Consider the following 20,686-nt stretch of genomic DNA (forward strand, 5'->3'; position numbering starts at 1 on the left):
CATCGGGCGCCAAAAAACCTCAGAATCTTTCGACTGAACGAGAGCTATTGAGGCTGAAGGCTTATTCACACGGCAGTCTACGTAATGTCTCGTTCCCTCCTCTCAGGGAACTACGGTTACATGAGTAACCAGAGACGTTCCCTTATCGAGTCGGTCCCTCGACATTACGTATGGGGAACATATAAAACCCCCGCCGTGTGGAAGTTGGCCCAGCTTGTAGCGCGCTCACAGGGCACAAAGCGCGCTTCTGTGACACTGAATTGTCTAGTTCAGTGGGACAAAATGCTTGAATTGTAATCACCTGGGCTCTGAATGGTGTTGAGAGCACCTTCGGTGGTGTAGCCGCGTCTGGGTATGAGTTTGACCATGCAATCATCTGGTCCGAACTGCATACATTAACTGTTCACTGACAGGGCATGCAAGTCTCCCACTCGTTTCCCGCAGGCTAGCGCGAGCAGTAGTGCCGTCTTAACCGAGAGCACTTTAAGGTCGCTAGATTCGGCTGGCTCGAAGGGTGGGTCGAAGACTGCACTGAGCACTAACGATAGATCCCAAACTGTCATCTGGCGAAGGCGGGGAGGATTTAGTCGCCTCGCTCCCTGGAGAAAGCTCGTTATCAGGGGGTGCTTCCCTACAGAATGGTCATCTAGCGCGTCACAAGAAGCGGCGATAGCGGCTACGTAGACTTTCGCTGTAGACGGGGAGCTGCCAGCGTCCAGACGTTCCTGCAGGAAGGTCAGAATAATGGAAATATCACAACCCTTGGGGTCTTCTCGCTTGTCAATACACCAGTTAGCAAACACCTTCCATTTCAGAGCATATAAGCGCCTCGTCGAAGGGGCTCTAGCTTCTGCTATCGTCTGCAGCACTCGCTGTGATACTCCGCATTGATCTGCCACACATGTAGGTCCCACAGCTCTGAGCTGGGGTGCTGTGCCCCTCGCCTGGGATAAAAGGTCCCTTCTCGGCGGGACTCGCCATGGGGGGAGCTGTGACATGTTCACTAATTCTGGGAACCACGGCTGGTTGGGCCACTTGGGCACTACCAGTCCCTGGACAGCATGTCTGCACCGCAATTCAAACTGCCCAGTACGTGTACTGCTCGGATCGAAAGAAGTATCTGATCCGTCCACAAGAGCAGCTGCCTCGCTAAGCCCTGCAGGCAGTGTTGTGCCTGAACGCGTTCATTGAACGATAATTCATGAACTCGTTCATATTTTGGGTGAACGTGAACTGAACGTACTGTATTACTGCCTGATGAACGTTACTGTGAACTCGTTCATTCTGGTGTCTGTGAACGCCACGCTCTCTCAGTTTAACTTTGTTCAATAGAGTGCCAGATTTCTATAGAGCCTTCCAGTCGAAAACCCGGCTAAAACACACCGTAAACCAGCCTTAATATGTAGCGGAAAGAACACAGAATCTGGCAACACCAGCCACCAGTGTCCACTGACTCTCTAGTTCGATCTCGTTCAACAAAATGAAAGAATCTTTTTTCGAGCCATTTTGTTCATTTAAGGGGCTTTAAATGTTATACTATTAACTGGCAAATTCCCAGATCACATCCACCTACGCAATCTTGATTATATTCTGAATTAAGAAATCATTATAATGCAGTCAAAAATTGTTTACAGGGAACATAAATAATTACTTTACCTTCCGAGTCTTTCGTTCATTTGTCACGTGACAGACGCAATGAATGGATCGTTCATGAACGACTTACGTTACAAATCAAAACAAAAAGCAGCAAGGAGGCGTCGTATGATAATTTAAACGAGTTTTATGACAAGGTCGGTGAGGATGGGAAAAATCTGACGCATAGCTTCAGTGTTAAAACTGATAAAATAATTGTCTGTGGTTCTATATGGGCTGTGGCAATCATTTTGAAAAATAATATGTCGCAGCAACCAGGAAAAAAAGAACTATGAACTAGTTCATTTTTTGAAATGTGAACTTAGTTCAAAATTTTGAGTATGAACTATGAACTGAACTAGATCATTTTAAAATTTGTGAACTGAACTTTGAACTAGTTCGTGTAGAATGTGAAATTTCCCAACACTGCCTGCAGGGACCGCGAGCGCAGCCCTCCCTGGTGATTGATGTACGCCACCACCGCCATGTTGTCCGTTCTGATGAGAACATGACGGTCCCTCACGAACGGGAGGAAGCTCTGCAGAGCTAAACGAACCGCTTCCATCTCCAAGCAGTTTATATGCCAGCGTTTCTGGTCCCCTGCCCACGTACCGAACGCTGGTCTGCCATCGCAGAGGGCTCCCCAGCCTGATAGTGATGCATCCGTAGTGACCACCACTCGTCTGACCACTCTGCCCATAGCAGCACCCTGTTCGTACATGGTCTTGCCGGACCGAGGTGCCAGAGTCTCGAGACATGAATGCGTTATGATAAGGCGTTCTCTCCCCACTCTCCACGCCTGCGGCTGCACTCGGCTTTGCAACCAGTGCTGCAGCGGTCTCAATGTGTAGCAAGCCCAGTCTGCAGACCCAGTAGCCTCTGAAACGTTTTTAAGGGGACAGCTCTGCCTTGAACGAAGAGGGCTAGTGTATTGTGAATGGACTTGATCCTCGGCTCTGATAAGCGCGCGATCATCGTGCGTGAGTCCAGAACCATACCCAGGAATGTGATCGACTGGCTCAGCTGTATGTTCACAGACAGTCCCAGGCATGTCAGATGGGCGAGGAGTCTGCGTCTGTGTTCCTCAAGAGCGCCTCTCGATTGAGCGATGACTAGCCAGTCGTCGAGATAGTTCAGTATGCGCATCCCACTGAGCTTCAGGGGTGCGAGCGCTGCATTCATGCACATTGTAAATACGCGGGGGGCCAGAGCCAGTCCGAACGGCAACACTTTGAATTGGTATGTGACACCTTCGTATGCAAACCGCAGAAAGCGCCTGTGATGCGGGGCTATCTGAATGTGAAAGTACGCATCCTTCAGATCTACTGCGATGAAGTAATCCTCGGGCTGAATATGCGCGAGGATTTGCTTCACTGTAATCATCTTGAATGCGCGTTTCGCGAGCGCTTTGTTCAGTAATCTCAGGTCTAAGATGGGGCGCATGCCTCCAGGAGAGAGGAGATTTCTTCCCGTAGCAGCGGGGCGCTCTGTTCTGATACTTCTGACATAATCACTCCGCCAAAGCGGGGTGGTCTGCGAGCGAACTGAAGCGTATAGCCACATTTTACAGTGTTGATTACCCAATCTGACACCGCTGGGAGCGTCGACCACGCGCTCAGGTGGCTCGATAGAGGGGGCATTAATGCATGCTGCGGCGGGGGCTGCGCGCCAGCCGCTGGCGAAGCATTGACAGCTATATGAGTGGCTGGTGACTCGTCCGCGGCTCTTTGCACGGGGACACACGAAATCACATCCTCGGGTTGCCCTGGGCTTCCGCTCTGCGAAGCGTCTCCCGGAGGAGTGGCTTCGCTTATGTTGCGGGTAATAGTCAAGGGAGGAAAAGAGCTCTTTTGCTGAGACATGTAATGTTTTATGTTTATTGAAACAGAACACAGCGGTTTCACAACATTGAAAACAACATTCTCGGGCTTCACTGTAGGTTGCCGAGGGAACTCTGAGCGGGAACACGCCCTTTTCACCACAGGTCCATCGTCGTGCACAGCCCGTGCTCTCGTCCTCCTGGCACGAACATCAGGAACGCTACTCCTTCTTGTCCGCTGGCCGCCCTTGGCTGCTAGAGGCCGGTTTCATGCTGAAACAGGGCTTCCTGAATTGCCTCTGGCGAAGCGGCGGTTCAGGCTCGCGTCGCTCTCTCGCGCTCGGTGATGCGCGCCTAGCGTATCCAGCCGGACGCTGAGCCGAGGACAATCTAGACCTCGCTCTAGGGGGGGCTTGAGACCGTTTAGGTAGGAGAGGCGGCATCATCTTTGACTATTTCAAAGTCTCAGTGTACTTCTTAGAAAAAGCCTCGACTGCAACGCCGAAAAGACCCGACGGGCTTACCGGTGCGTCCAGGAGCTGCTTCTTCTCAGCATCAACGTCATCTCCGTCAACGTCAGACACAGGTGACGGTGCAACACCACGAGGCTGCCCATATTGCGGCCGATACCCTGCGCAACCTTTTTAGAGGCGGCCAGAGCTAGATCCACGGCCGTGCGCAGCTTCCTGAGAGACTCGGGGTCCAGGCCTTCCTCATCCAGGGACCCCAAGAGTCGAGTTTGGAAGACCTGCAGGATTGCCATCATGTGGAGGGCAGATGCTGCATGTCCAGCTGAGATATATGCCTTCTCGGCGATGTGGGCATGGGCTCTACATGGCCTGGAAGGCAATGAGGCGGTTTTCCATCTGGGAGAAGGACACAGGTGGGCCGCGACAGTGTCCTCAACGGGAGGCGGTCGCGTGTAACCCAGTTTCTCCGCCCCTTCCACTGTTGTCAGCAGCTGGGTACCCTGTGCATGGGCTCGGGCTGAGTGAGGGGAGCGCCATGATCGGGTGAGTTCCTCGTGGAGCTCAGGGAAAAGACGCTCCCGGGTCGGAGGCGCTCGTGGGCCGCAGGCTCGACGGCGGCGGGCGGGGGGGAGGCAGGAGCCGGAGAGCTGCCGTTACGGGTAACGGCCAGCCTTGAACGAAGGATCTTGATGGGGAGTTCCTCTCTAGTACCTAAAGAATAAGTACTAGTACATAATGGAATAGATACTAGTATCTAAAAAATAATTACTAGTAGCATGACAATAGATACTTGTCGGTTGAAATGATTAAATGTTAAAACGGCTTGCCATAGTAAATGTTAATTTCTAATATCATGAATGTGATTGTAGTAAGGAAGCCATTTTAGATATCTGAAATAATATTGATATCAGAAATACATTTTCAGATATCAAAAATGAAAATTTTTACTAGTGACAATTGAATTATTGATATCAGTAATTCACATTTTTACTAGTAACAATGTAATTATTGATATCAAAAGTTATATTTCTACTAGTAAGAAATCAATTCTTGATATCAACAATTGATTTTGAATGGCAGCCTATGGTGACATTTCACTAGTGAAAATACAATTACAGACATCAACAAGTAAAATTTTGATATCAAAAATGTAATTCTTGATATTTAAAAATGTAATTCTTGATATCAAAAACTATTATTATTATTATTATTATTATTATTGTGCAGAAGGACTGGGATGAGGAGTGTGTGTGTTTGTGTGTGTGTGATTTAGTCTGTAAACCTATTTTCTGATTCACACTTCGGAGCAGAAGGTGGCGGTAAAGATAAGCTGCATGTCAACCGCCGTAAAATAGCAACAAGTCGAAGAAGAAGAAGTTCCTCATGAGAGGTTTTGTTTTGCCCTGGTGAACATCTCTGAGCGTTTCTGTCTGTGTGTTTGTCTTCCCGTGGATTACTCTTGGACTGTTTATTCTCTTCGTGATTCTTTGCTGCCTGCCCTGGACTGTTCTCTATTGTGGACTGATTTATGTAAGTTTGCTGCCTGACCTTATGCCTGTTTTCGCATTACGAGTTGCTTTGTCTCTATGTTGTGTTTGCTGGTGATTGACCCTGATTGTACGAACCAAGATCACAATAAAGCTGCAAATGGATCCTCACTTTGATGAAGCCTCGTTACAATTAAGTGAAGTATTGAGTTTATATTATGGAAGTGCCATAAACCGGGATAAGGTTATGTATGAGTTTTTCTGCCAACAGTTTGATGTATTTTTGGACTTTTATTAACGCGCGTTTAATAAAGAATCTCCACATATCATATTGGTGGATTGAGTCTGTGGAAATGTCGTTTAAATGGGTTTAACTTTCATTTTGATGTTAATGTATGTTTATAGCCATATGTGTGACCTGTGTATTAGATGAATTGCAGTTACTGTTAGGGAGGATCTTTTCTCATGCATCCTTCAGCTGAAAGACAGTGAATCTGAAGACGTGTGTGTGTGTGTGTGTGTGTGTGTGTGTGTGTGTGTGTGTGTGTGTGTGTTGATTGTCTGTCCTCTGTCAATAAACTGCAGATGTGGTTCATTTGTGTTGCTGGGTGAAATCTGCTATATATTTAAAAGACATTTTTTATAACATTCACTGGTGTGTAATTTTGATTTGTAAAATTAAAGTTCAAAGACAAACTATTAGCAAATATTCTTAGCAAATAATCTAGGAGTATAAATGCACTTATGTCATAATCTTGTACAGCAGTTGTCGTTCACATTTTGACTATTAACAAGAGGATTACAAAACTAACCTTTCGTACATCAAAAATATAATATTTGATAAGCAGATCTCACTTGTTTTCTGTTATTAAATCAGGGTTCACTTGAAAATTGACATTTATCCTCCTTGAACTCATTCTAACATCTTAATGTTTTAATATGTTTCAGACCAGATGGAGGTGGAAGAGCAAAGACAAGAACTGAAGTTAAAGGTGATGATGCTGTAGTTTGTTTCAGCCTGTTGACACCAATAAAATGAGCTTAATGTGCCAATTTACAGAAGATCTCAGACATCACCATAATGAATGAGCTGAAAACAGGGAACTTTTGGAGACAAAGAGGCGTTTCAGCAGCAGTTTAACATGATGACTCTGTACTTTTTAAATGCAGATTGGATAAAAACACAGTGATCACAGTTCACACCTGCAGTGAAGCCCCTCCCACAACAATTCACCAATAAATACTGGGAATATTCCCATCATCCTACAAGAGAAGGACAAACTCCAGGAGTAGCAGCTGAAATCTGTGTGACTGTTAAAGATGGAGTTTATTAAAGAGGAGATTGAAGACATGAGAGATCCAGAACCATCAGGTATAAAACATGAAGATACTGAGGACCAAATAGGTTGGTGTCCATTCTTGATTCTTCATTGTTGACTGCTTTGGTAGATGTGAATTAATAAGCAGTATATGGATGATAAATGATAGAGAAATCTGAATGAACATATTTTTACTATATTAACAAGTGAATGACAGAACAAAAAGTGAAATATCTGATCTCTGCAGCTTTCTGCTATTAAATAAGGGTTCACTTGAACTGATTCTAACTTGATGTGTATTTTAGACCAGGTGAGAGTGAAAGAGCAAAGACAAGAACTGAATGAAGTGAAGGAGGAACATCGTAACTTTATAATTAAAAGAACAAAAGCCAAAAAGACACACACCTGCACTCAGTGTGGAAAGAGTTTCACAGGGAAAGGACACCTTAAGGCACACATGAGAATTCACACTGGAGAGAAACCGTATACATGCACTCAGTGTGGAAAGAGTTTTTCTCAAGCATCAAATCTCAGTGTTCATCTGCGTGTTCACTCTGGAGAAAAACCATTTAACTGTGATCAGTGTGGTAAAGATTTTATTTCATCATCACATCTAAAACTACACCTGATAGTTCATTCAGATGAGAGGCCTTATGTGTGTTCTCTCTGTGGAAAGAGTTTTTCAAGGCCGGACAGTTTTAAACTGCACCAGAAAACACATGATGAAGTGAGAGATCATGTGTGTTGTGACTGTGGGAAGAGTTTTACTAGAGCTGAGATTCTGAAACAGCACCAAAGAATTCACACTGGAGAAAAACCTTACAAGTGCTCATATTGTGACAAGAGTTTCACTCAATCTAGAAACCTGAGAGTACACGAGCGAGTTCATACTGGAGAGAAGCCGTACGACTGTACTCAGTGTGGGAAGAGTTTCACCCAATCAAGTAATCTAGTGAATCATATTAGAAAGCATTGTTCTGTGTCACAGCGAGCAAATGTTTTGTTAGATTCACATAAAGTAAATGTGTAGTTAGTTAACTAATAAACTAGAGTTTCTGTAAAATGCCACAAGATTTGTGTTTTATATGTTAGAGAACAAGAAAGAAAATTATTGAAAATTCTTTTGATTGAACGCTTGAAATCCCAAAATTAAAAGAGACTGGAAACAAATGTAGAAAAACAACAACAATCAGTTATTTGTTAATATATGAAACAATTCCCTGAAGTTGATCAGTTTTTTTCTTTACTTTTGTTTTAGTTATATAAAGCCTGTTATTATATGAACAGATATACAATAACATATATCTGTACAATAACAACAAATAAAATGACCATTTCTCTGACAATGTGTGATTTTGTGAGTTAAAGGTTTCTACAGATCCAATAATTAATATAAACTGTGAGATTCAGATAAAGCAAATGTATAAATGAAATAATGTATAAATGAAAAACGAGTTCTGTGACGTTAGTTTTGTGGAAGTTGTTTTTGAGTTGTAACTTTCTGACTTGTCATTTAGCTGTCAGTGTAAGGCAGTTCTTTGTCTCTAGTAAAGCAATAAAAACGTCCTGTGGCCTGTTGCACAAAGCCGGCTTCAGTTGCTAACAGGTAAAGTTCGAGATTAGTTTGAGCAAACTGGCTTTGTAGGGCTCAGGAAAGTGGATTGGTTTTTAGTTGTGTTCATCATCATGGTAACTTACGCTACACGGCTAAGCTGCTCCGGAGCAGGTTTTATTCTGGGTTAGAGATCGCAGACCAAAACTGGACCAATCAGTGCAGTGACATGTATCTGATACAATAAAGCCACTCCCCCTGTATCTCTCACTCCAAATCAAAGCAGTTTATAGTGTGAAACAAACTCTAGAGACCAAATTGTCCATCTTTATGGAAGTAAAATAATGACACGTTTTTGAAACAAAAAAGCTTGTTGAATTGCACTACTTGAAAAAAATATGCATTGCATTAACCCTGTGAAGGGTTGGGGTCAGAATCCCTTTGGTCATAGGTCATATACTATGTTGGGTGATGCTAATGTCATCTATTATTTATGTTAATAAATTTTGGGCGGTGGTGGAGGGAACAATGCTAATGCCATCTACTATTTATGTTTAGAAAGGGGGCAGATAAATATAAGAATATTATTCTTCCATCTGCTCCTTTCTGATCATGGAAATGTAAAGGAAAAAAAAAAATTCAAATGAATTGTATGTGCCTTGGACAAATAATGCATTTTCATGAAAGGAATAAAAAGAGAAATGAAATGAAAAAAATATATATATCACACACACAAACGCAAAGAAAAATGTAATTCATTTATTTGACAAATTCAATTCCTTAAAGGACAAGTTCGGTATTTTACACTTAAAGCCCTGTTTACAGATCGTTTCTGATGAAATAGAACGGTTAAGATTAAATTTTGGACAAATGCTGCTGTCCCGAGAATTTTAGGTTTCTTTTGCTTTCCCCCCCACCAGTAGACTTGGTGTATAGGTGCACTCGAACACTCCTTCCTAAAACACATTAAACTTTCGTTTACAAAGACGTGAAACTCACCGAGTGGTCAGGGGTGTTCACTGATATGCTCACACAAAAATCGCTGCAAAATATGCTTTCCAACAGGTGTTTTACCATTCGTTGTAAAACTGTGGAGCTATTTTTCCAAACGCCTCACACCCGAACTTCTTCCGTTGAGAGCTTGAATAATAGACACTCCAGCCCAGTTGGTGGCGATAATGCACCTTTGCAAGCAAACCACTGGCATTTCATTGTTTGCGATCCGCGGTAAAAAAAATAAAAAACACGAAGAAGAAGAAGAAAACAACCCCTGAACCCCATTTCAGTTTCCGGCGCGGAGTAATACCGTACCTCACAGCACATCCAATGCAAGTCAATGGAGGAGACAAAAACTACGATAAAACCTGTTGGAAAGCATCTTTTGCAGCGATTTTTGTGTGAGCATATCAGTGGACACCCCTGACCACTCGGTGAGTTTCACGTCTTTGTAAACGAAAGTTTAATGTGTTTTAGGAAGGAGTGTTCGAGTGCACCTATACACCAAGTCTACTGGTGGGGGGGAAAGCAAAAGAAACCTAAAATTCTCGGGACAGCAGCATTTGTCCAAAATTTAATCTTAACCGTTCTATTTCATCAGAAACGATCTGTAAACAGGGCTTTAAGTGTAAAATACCGAACTTGTCCTTTAAGGCCTCTCCTCAGGAGGTTAGACCCTAATTTGTACAATAACAACTTCCGTTCTGATTGCCGCGCTTGACTTCGAGGTGTAACCTTTATTATTGTTCGGTCTGAAACGGCGCCCAGTGACGGATGGTGTAGCAATATTGTTGTCCGGGTGGAAATCGGGAGAAATTCGGGAGAAAGGTCGGTCCGGGAGATTTTCGGGAGGGGCTTTGAAATTCGGGAGTCTCCCGGAAAAATCGGGAGGGTTGGCATGTATGCCTTGCAGTAGTTTCCGGAGCGCGATTTCCCTCCCTTGTATTATTATTTATTTTAGTAATTTTTTTTACTCAGTAACGGATATGATTTAAAATGTAGCGAAGTACAATACTTTACAATACAATACTAAAAACGTACTTAAGTAAAAGTAAAATTACAGATTTTAAAAACTACTTAAAAAAGTAGAAGTACACAAAAAAACGACTCAATTACGTAACGCGAGTAAATGTAATTCGTTACTTTCCACCTCTGTCGGTTCCCTGAAAGGCAGGGAACGAGACATTGCGTTGTGTGACGTATATGGGAACTCCTCCCCTCCTCCACTTCTGCTGAAATCTTATTTGGCTAACGGCAGCTGAAAGCTGGCCAATTGACGCAAAATATGCAAATGCTGACAAGCCCACTAGCAGTATAAATTGCATGTGCGCGACAATTGCGTCAGAATCACGACTGAATGCTAGAATCTGAACAAGTGAGCGCGGCGGTCGACGTAATGTCTCGTTCCCTGCCTTTCAGGGAACCGAGGTTACGAAAGTAACCGGAGACGTTCCCTTTCAAGGCGGTCACTTCGACATTACGTCGTGTGACGTATATGGGAACTGTATAAAATCCCGCCGTGGGAGCAGTGAAGCCACCCTGCTCGAGACTGACAGAACCCACAGCCAATCCCCTCCCCCCCACTGGGCCCTGCAGGCCTCTGCAGACCGAGTCAGCCTGCCTTTCTTAAATCCAACCAAGAAGGAAACGGACAACTCTTGCCTTAAGGATGCCGTGTGTTCCAGCATGGCCTCAACAGGCCCAGGGCAGGAGGCTTCAAAGCATCCAGGACATCAACATCAAGGACAACTTCAGGAGTTCAGTGACGTCATTCAACAAGGACGAAGTCCCTCGCAACTCTCACCATGTGCTCTTTGTGTCCTGCCGGCCCAGTGCGTGTAGGCCACAATCTGCACTCCAGCCATGAGAACAGCGACAATACAAGTTCATCCTATCTTCTTCATCCAACGGAGAAGAAACGATTGCAACTTGCACCATGACTTTTGACCCTCACAGATCCACCAACGGACTCATTTTTCAACCACTTCAAGAATTTTCCACGATTGCAACTGACCATGCAGGTATATCAATTTAATGAGGTGTTCTGAAAATGATCAGCTGATGGTTCTTTTCATACTGAAATAGATCTTGCTCCATAGTTCTATTTCCTGTTTCCGGTTCCACATCACTCACCCCTTTACCTATGCATGTATGTATGTATGTATGAATGTATGTATGTTTGTTTAGTGTTAGTTATGTTTGTGATTTAGTTAATAAAACTTGTGCACAATTTTGAATTTGATTTCTGATCCTCTGTTTGCATACAAAGTCCCTTTTACGATCTTGATCTTGTTACATTATGCTCTAATTGCTGTACATGCTAATAATTATTTTTCAGTTACCATGAAAGATACACTTTTCTTAGAATAAATGAATAATCAAAGAGTTCGTTGGAACTGATTAATTGATTGTAATATTAATTGGCTTGCCTCAAAGTTAATCTAATTAACTGACCCAAATATTAATAATTAATCATAATTAGTAATTATGGATTATTATTAATATTTCCCCTTTGAGCTAATATCGTTACAAAGTCTTGTGCTGTTTTATAAAGCACAAAGCCATATCACGGTTTCGATTATTAGTTCGATTGCAAAATATAACGCTAGTATGGAAGCACTGAATAATAAATAAATAATAAAAATTGCGACTTTTTATCTCACAATTCTGACTTTTTTTCTCACAATTGCGAGATATCAAGTCAGAATTGTGACTTTTTTTCTCAGAATTGCGAGATATGAAGTCAGAATTGTGAGAAATAAAGTCAGAATTGTGAGAAATAAAGTCGCAATTCTGAGATATGAAGTCGCAATTGTGAGATATAAAGTCGCAATTCTGAGAAATAAAGTCGCAATTGGGAGATATAAAGTCGCAATTCTGAGAAATAAAGTCGCAATTGCGAGATATAAAGTAAGAATTGTGAGATATAAACTTTTCTGAGGTAAAAAAAAAGTCCGTCTTTTTTCTCTGAGAAAAGATGTCAGAATTGCGAGATATAAACTCGCAATTATGTATTATAAAGTCAGAATTGCGTGATATAAAGTCGCAATTGCGAGAAAAAAAGTCAGAATTTTGACTTTATAACACGCAATTCTGACTTTATATCTCGCAATTCTGACTATATAACACGCAATTGCGACTTTATTTCACGCAATTCTGACTTTATATCTCGCAATTCTGACTTTATAACACGCAATTGCGACTTTATTTCACGCAATTCTGAGAAATAAAGTCAGAATTACGAGATGTTAACTCGCAATTGTGAGATAAAATGTCGCAATTATTATTATTTATTTATTATTCGGTGGCGGAATCAAGCTTCCATACGCTAGAGACCTTTATGTTCGGCTATACATTTTACATCTCATGTGTGTTGGGAAAAGCGAGTTCGGCAAAAGGCGGATTCGAACACGAGTCGAACGCGTCAAAAGCTACTAAGTTTCAAGCACCTCACGCACGCCCAACGACCTATGCCACTGTAGCTATTTAGTTGCGGGTGTCTTTTTTGCTAAAAAGACAGGCACTTAATGCAAATATACGCTCTGTTATCGGAAATGTAAAAGAAAAAAAAAGAAAAAATTTTCATCTCCTCGCTTGGGCCCCAAGTGTGCCCATAATGCCCATTGGGTAATCCGGGCTTGGCAGGCGGGGAGCAGGTAAATATCAGCGAGGGGCATATGGATCTAAACGTGCGTGCTGAGGCGACAATACATCACACTGGAACCAGTAAGTTGAGAATAAAAAGAGGACAGAGGCCGTTTCTCAATACCAAGTACGCAAACTTCGGACTTGCGTCCTTGGTAGTTCGGACTTGTCAAGTTCGATTCAGGAGAACGAACTCCGGAGGACGGGAGGACGCAAGTCCAATAATTCTGCAAATGGAACAGCGATAGCGTCACTCAGCTCGCTCTGGCTACTCTGGTTATCTCTTTATATTTAGGCTACAATAAAACAAAATATGTTATAAACCATCACTCTGCCTCTTTTCATTTTCATTTAAAAAAATCTTAAACATATTAATGGCCACACAAATGTGGTTCAGGCAACGCAATTGATTATCTTCACTGCATATATTTATAACAACACGAAACATAAAACACAACTCTGACTCTTTTTGTTTTCATTTAAAAAATATGATACATAAAAAACATAATATTGATCATTAAAACTGACATTTAGCAAAAAGAGACAGAGTTGTGTCATTTTATTTTATTATACATACAGTGAAGAGAATGTAGGCAACATGTATAATACAATATTTTATATGTTTTATATATATATATACAATGACATAACCTTTTTTGTTAAATGTCAGTTTTAATGATCAATAATAGCCATTAAAAAAGTATAAGTAGCAGCCTAAAAGGTATAAGAAGCTAGCAAACGATTCAGTCAAACATAAGTCAGCTCTCTAGGCTACAACGTTAAAGTTAAATAGACTAAATATATAAAGCTATGAAACTTCACTTTGCCCTCAGCCAAAACGTTTTGCCAGGGAACAGATTATAGATTAATAAATAAAATAAAATAAATACATAAATAAATCGCCCGTTAGATATACACAAGACGATTTATATCTCATGTTAAACCACTAGAGACATCCGAGCCAGCGGCAAACGTCAGCAGCACTAGCTGAGGAAAGGCTGTTCTCGGCGGGGTACATGAGCGCCGAGCATCCGACTGCCTGGTTCTCACAACTCCGAAAACGTCAGATCAAATTTTCAAATAGGCGCTATCTTTATAAATTTGAGATTTTAGATTTGAGCTTAAAAACAACTACATTCTCGCCTGAAATACTCTTAAAACTACAATTCGTGACACAATAACAGCAGTATTTTTAAATTACGCGGGGTTTCTTTGACGCTTGCTGGTTGGTGTGAGATGCATTCTGGGATACCTGGCTGTCTCAAGTCCGCACAAGTCACCTCTCGATGCATCCTCGGTAAAAGGGGCGGAACAAGAACACATCCGGGGATTTGAACTGGACTTGGCTAGATGTGAACTTTGAATTGGAACAGTACTTGGGCAGCGACTGATGACGTTTCACAAGTCCACAAGAACACAAGTACAGACAAGAACGCATATTGAGAAACGGCCAGAGTCTTTTTTTTGTTTTTTATTTATTAGAACAAAACTGTGTGGTCCAATAAATGGAGTGCCACATTTAATACCATCTATATTAGGGCACAGGGCATTGCAAATGTTTTTGAAATCGTGCTTAATGTTTTCTAAACAAGTATTTATTTCCAGTTTATTTTTTTCTGATTTCCCATGGGCCCCCCCTCACTGGTTCTTGATCCCCCCTGTGGCCCCCCCCCCCCATTTATAAAATCCTGGAATCGCCCCTGATCATACAGTCTCACACTCTGCGTTACACAATTCAGCCGTTAACGGAGGTATCCTAAAATTTGTTGTCAAAGCTCGGCTGCAAACTCTCCTGACCAAATACAACCTCTCTCTGTGGTTTCCAAAACACCACGAAGCATTCTGTCTATTACACAGCGATAAAACAATGGAATCTACAGTGCACATAAAGAACTGCGCAAAGTGTCTGGACAAAGTGCAATATACACAAATAAGATGGCTGGTTTTCAAATCTGAATGATAACATAAACTCTCTAAGAAGTGTTCTCAGAGAATACCCAAAATACTCCAGACATTGTAGTTGTCAATGAACTCTCTAAAAACATTCTGATTCTGGAAGTGGGTTGTTGTTTTGATGCTTACATGGACTTGTGTTTTTCTGAGAAAATACCAGTCATTAACAAATGCTTTAGCAGTGTGTGGTTACAGCACAAAACTGATCATGTGCACAGACTATGCGTCAGAGGCTTGCAAATTGCTGGACTAAGTAAAAAGACCTCTAAGCAAACTGTTCTAAGATACTGTTCTGTGTCAGCAGTCATAGGCAGTCTGCATGTGTGGAGAAGGCGATGTCACCTCTATCCTTAACATGCATAGCCTATTGATTTATTTATTCATGTGATTGTGACTATTAGCAGTGTTTGTATTGTCAGGTGAAACATAACAGACTCTTTGTGAATATTTGGATGCTGTGTTGTTTTAATCAGTATTGGTCATTCCGAATAAAATAATCAACAAGTGTGTGTGTGTGTGTGTGTGATTTAGTCTGTAAACCGATTTTCTGATTCACACTTCGGAGCAGAAGGTGGCGGTAATGATAAGCTGCATGTCAACCGCCGTAAAATAGCAACAAGTCGAAGAAGAAGAAGTTCCTCATGAGAGGTTTTGTTTTGCTCTGGTGAACATCTCTGAGCGTTTCTGCCTGTGTTTTTGTCTTCCCGTGGATTACTCTTGGACTGTTTATTCTCTTCGTGATTCTTTGCTGCCTGCCCTGGACTGTTCTCTATTGTGGACTGATTTATGTAAGTTTGCTGCCTGACCTTATGCCTGTTTTCGCATTACGAGTTTCTTTGTCTCTACTGTTGTGTTTGCTGGTGATTGACCCTGATTGTACGACCAAGATCACAATAAAGCTGCAAATGGATCCTCACTTTGCTGAAGCCTCGTTACAATTAAGTGAAGATTTGAGTTTATATTATGGAAGTGCCATAAAACCGGGATAAGGTTATGTATGAGTTTTTCTGCCAACAGTTTGATGTATTTTTGGACTTTAATAAAGAATCTCCACATATCATATTGGTGGATTGGGTCTGTGTAAATGTCGTTTAAATGGGTTTAACTTTCATTTTGATGTTTATGTATGTTTATAGCCATATGTGTGACCTGTGTATTAGATGAATTGCAGTTACTGTTAGGGAGGATCTTTTCTCATGCATCCTTCAGCTGAAAGACAGTGAATCTGAAGACGTGTGTGTGTGTGTGTGTGTGTGTGTGTGTATTGTCTGTCCTCTGTCAATAAACTGCAGATGTGGTTCATTTGTGTTGCTGGGTGAAATCTGCTATATATTTACAAGACATTTTTTGATAACATTCACTGGTGTGTAATTTTGATTTGTATGAAAGTTTAAAGACAAAACATTTAGCCTATTATCTGAATAACCAGATTCTCATGTTTAATTCTATAGTTACCTTTTACACAACATAATTTTCAAAGTTAAAAATAATGATGGTTGGTTTTATTAATTTTTTTTAACGAGTTAAAATGCTTAAAAGGCTATGGCTATATTATTAGATGTCAATCATAAGAACTGTGAAATATTAGCAAATAATCTAGGAATATAATGCACTTATGTCATAATCTTGTACAGCAGTTGTCGTTCACATTTTGACTATTAACAAGAGGATTACAATATTAACCTTTGGTACATCAAAAATATAATATTTGATAAACAGATCTCACTTGTTTTCTGTTATTAAATCAGGGTTCACTTGAAAATTCACATTTATCCTCCTTGAACTCATTCTAACAACTTAATGTTTTAATATGTTTCAGACCAGATGGAGGTGAAAGAGCAAAGACAAGAACTGAAGTTAAAGGTGATGATGCTGTAGTTTGTTTCAGCCTGTTGACACCAATAAAATGAGCTTAATGTGTCAATTTACAGAAGATCTCAGACATCACCATAATGAATGAGCTGAAAACAGGGAACTTTTGGAGACAATTCACCAATAAATACTGGGAATATTCCCATCATCCTACAAGAGAAGGACAAACTCCAGGAGTAGCAGCTGAAATCTGTGTGACTGTTAAAGATGGAGTTTATTAAAGAGGAGATTGAAGACATGAGTGATCCAGAACCATCCAGAATAAAACATGAAGATACTGAGGAACAAATAGGTTGGTGTCCATTCTTGATTCTTCATTGTTGACTGCTTTGGTAGATGTGAATTAGTAAGCAGTATATGGATGATAAATGATGGAGAAATACATCCAAATGATCATAACCTTGTATATAGCAGTTGTCAAACACATTTTTACTATTAACAAGTGAATGACAGAACAAAAAGTGAAAGATCTGGGGCCTCATTTATAACCGTTGCGTACGCACAAAACAGGCCCTGAGAGGCGTACGCCACTTCTGACGCATAAGTTGTGATTTATAAAAACAAACTTGACGGGAAAATGTGCGCACCTGCACGCAAACTCTGACCCATGCGTACGAACGTTTTGGAGATGGAGCAGTTTGGCGACACCGATGGTGAGCTGGAGTTAAATGTATTTTTGGTCACTTTTAGACAGAAAATCTAAAGAAAATTAAACATATACAGAAAGATAATACAAATATAATTTCACTCACCAAGCCTGTCACTTGAAGCAAATATCCATCCCTTCTTAAATGTCCGCGCCAGCGAGCGCGTTGGCCGTTTAGTGAAACTGACGCAAATAACAGTTTAAATAAATAAAATAATGATTTAAACTATGTTTTACTAATGATATAAACATTTAGATTAAATATGCCATTCAATTTAATGGAGTTAAACACTTAAACATGAAATCATTACTGAGAAGTTACAACATTTTTTATATTCAATCATTAGAAATATTTGTTGTGGATGCGATTGTTTTTGAACACTTTTCCTGTGGCGTGCTTTAATGTTTTAACCACAGAGATAATTGCTTATAATGATAATACCAGATTGTCTGAGAAAATAATTTTGTGCAAATAATGCCCAAGGCCTATCTGTTTCCATTAAAAATATAAATCAATTAAAAATACAATTCGGCCAGTGGAAAAGATTGAGAAAAACTTTCTCTGAAATGTATTTTACACTATTTGATTTATGTATTCAAAAACAAGGCAAGCATAGGCAACTACTTGATTTTTATTAATGTAATATGTCTTGTACCGTTAAACGTTATCACGTGGATGAATAATCATATGCAAATGATATGCAGATGAGGATCTGCATAGTAAAACTAGGCGTTGTAAGCTCCATATATGGTTATTTCGGGGAGGAGACGCATGTGCGCACAATCTTCCGCTGACTGGGATTTATAAAGTGAATTCTGCGCAGGTTCTGGCGTACGCACGGTTTTATAAGTCTGAATATTTTTTGCGTACGCCATTTTTGGCTTTCGGGCGCACGTACACTTTTAGTAAGGTTCCTACGCACAGTTTTATAAATGAGACCCCTGATCTCTGTAGCTTTCTGCTATTAAATCAGGGTTCACTTGAACTGATTCTAACTTGATGTGTATTTTAGACCAGGTGAGAGTGAAAGAGCAAAGACAAGAACTGGATGAAGTGGAGGAGGAACATCATAACTTTACAATTCAAAGAACAAAAGCCAAAAAGACGCACACCTGCACTCAGTGTGGAAAGAGTTTCACACGGAAAAGAGACTTTATCAGACACATGAGAATTCACTCTGGAGAGAAACCGTATACATGCACTCAGTGTGGAAAGAGTTTCACAGGGAAAGGAGACCTTAAGACACACATGAGAATTCACTCTGGAGAGAAACTGTACACATGCACTCAGTGTGGAAAGGGTTTCACACGGAAAAGAGACTTTAACAGACACGTGAGAATTCACACTGGAGAGAAACCTTATACATGCACTCAGTGTGGAAAGAGTTTCAGAGATGCAACATGTCTCAGTTATCATCTGCGTGTTCACTCTGGAGAAAAACCATTTAACTGTGATCAGTGTGGTAAAGATTTTATTTCATCATCAGATCTAAATAAACACCTAAAAGTGCATTCAGATGAGAAGCCTTATGTGTGTTCTCTCTGTGGAAAGAGTTTTTCAAGACTGGACGGTTTTAAACAGCATCAGAAAACACATGATGAAGTGAAAGATCATGTGTGTTGTGACTGTGGGAAGAGTTTTACTAAAGCTGACAATCTGAAACAGCACCAAAGAATTCATACTGGAGAAAAACCTTACAAGTGCTCATATTGTGACAAGAGTTTCACTCGATCTAGAAACCTGAGAGTACATGAGCGAGTTCATACTGGAGAGAAGCCGTACGACTGTACTCAGTGTGGGAAGAGTTTCAAACATAAAAAAAGCCTTCTGAGTCACATGAAGATATGTCATATGAAGTCATCACAATGAGCAACATTTCATTTTCATGTCAAATACATTCAAGTAAATGGTGTGAGACATAGGCGTAGCCTAAAAAATTCTGGTTAAAAAGTCTTAATAATAATTTTTTTTTTTTCAAAACTTGGGCTATTGTTGTTTACTTACAATATTTGTTCATTTAAAATTGAAAAAAAAAAAAATCACACGAGCGAGTTCATACTGGAGAGAAGCCGTACGACTGTACTCAGTTTGAGAAGAGCTTCACCCAATCATGTAATCTAGTGAATCATATTAGAAAGCATTGTTCTGTGTCACAGCGAGCAAATGTTTTGTTAGATTCACATAAAGCACAGTGCTATGCATACGTTTAGACACCCATGCTAAAGTTGACTAAAAAGAGGAATAAAAAAATCATCTTTTGGAAACTGAACTTAAAGCCTTAATTAAAAAAATTAGGAAAAATCCAACCTTTAAGGACACCAATTTTCTTTGTGAATGAATAATGTATCGTAAATAAATAAATGCTCTTCCTTAAAATACAGGGTGCATAAGTCTGGACACCCCTATGTTAAATTCCCATAGAGGCAGACAGATTTTTATTTTTAAAGGCCAGTTACTTCATGGATCCTGGATAATATGCATCCTGATAAAGTTCCCTTGGCCTTTGGATTAAAATAGCCCCACATCATCACATAGCCTTCACCATACCTAGAGATTGGCATGGTTTTATTTCAGTTAGCCTAATAGCTGGTTTGATTTGCATTGAGAGATGATCTTATGGAAAGTACTCCATGCATGCCAATCTCTAGGTATGGTGAAGGCTATGTGATGACTGACCTTTAAAAATAAAAATCTGCCTGCCTCTATGGGAATTTAACATAGGGGTGTCCAGACTTATGCACCCTGTATTTTAAGGAAGAATATTTATTTATTTACGATACATTATTCATTCACAAAGAAAATTGGTGTCCTTAAAGGTTGGATTTTTCCTAATTATTTAAATTAAGGCAGTAAGTTCAATTTCCAAAAGATACATTTTTATTGCTCTTTTTAGTCAACTTTAGCATGGGTGTCTAAACTTATGCATAGCACTGTATATATATATATATAGCTGCGAGCAGCGATGAAGTGCCAAAGCCGGGCCCGTAATATTTGAAAATGATTTTGAACGCTTACTCAAAGAAATGCCAAAATTAAAAGAGACTGGAAACAAATGTAGAAAAACAACAACAATCAGTTATTTGTTAATATATTCCCTGAAGTTGATCAGTTTTTTTTTTTTACTTTTGTTTTACTTACATAAAGCCTGTTATTACATAAACAGATGTATATACAATAACGAACATCTGTACAATAACAACAAATAAAATGACCATTTCACTGACAAAGTTTGATTTTGTGAGTAAAAGGTTTCTACAGATCCAATAATTAATATAAACTGTGAGATTCAGATAA

At 40.4% G+C, this 20,686-nt stretch overlaps 1 protein-coding gene across 1 annotated transcript; it reads left to right on the forward strand.

Annotated features, from left to right (window-relative positions):
* The first annotated feature begins 15,485 nt into the window (after nt 1-15,485).
* On the forward strand, nt 15,486-20,614 carry LOC307167502 (uncharacterized protein). The gene is made up of 3 exons (XM_079886662.1): nt 15,486-15,661; nt 16,693-17,037; nt 18,405-20,614. The coding sequence occupies exons 2-3, from the start codon at nt 16,953-16,955 to the stop codon at nt 19,259-19,261; spliced, it is 942 nt and encodes a 313-aa protein (XP_079742788.1). The 5' UTR covers nt 15,486-15,661; nt 16,693-16,952; the 3' UTR covers nt 19,262-20,614.
* Nucleotides 20,615-20,686: the final 72 nt, after the last annotated feature.

Source organism: Squalius cephalus (assembly GCF_949319135.1).
Source record: "Squalius cephalus genome assembly, chromosome: 11".
Classification (NCBI taxonomy): Eukaryota; Metazoa; Chordata; class Actinopteri; order Cypriniformes; family Leuciscidae; genus Squalius; species Squalius cephalus.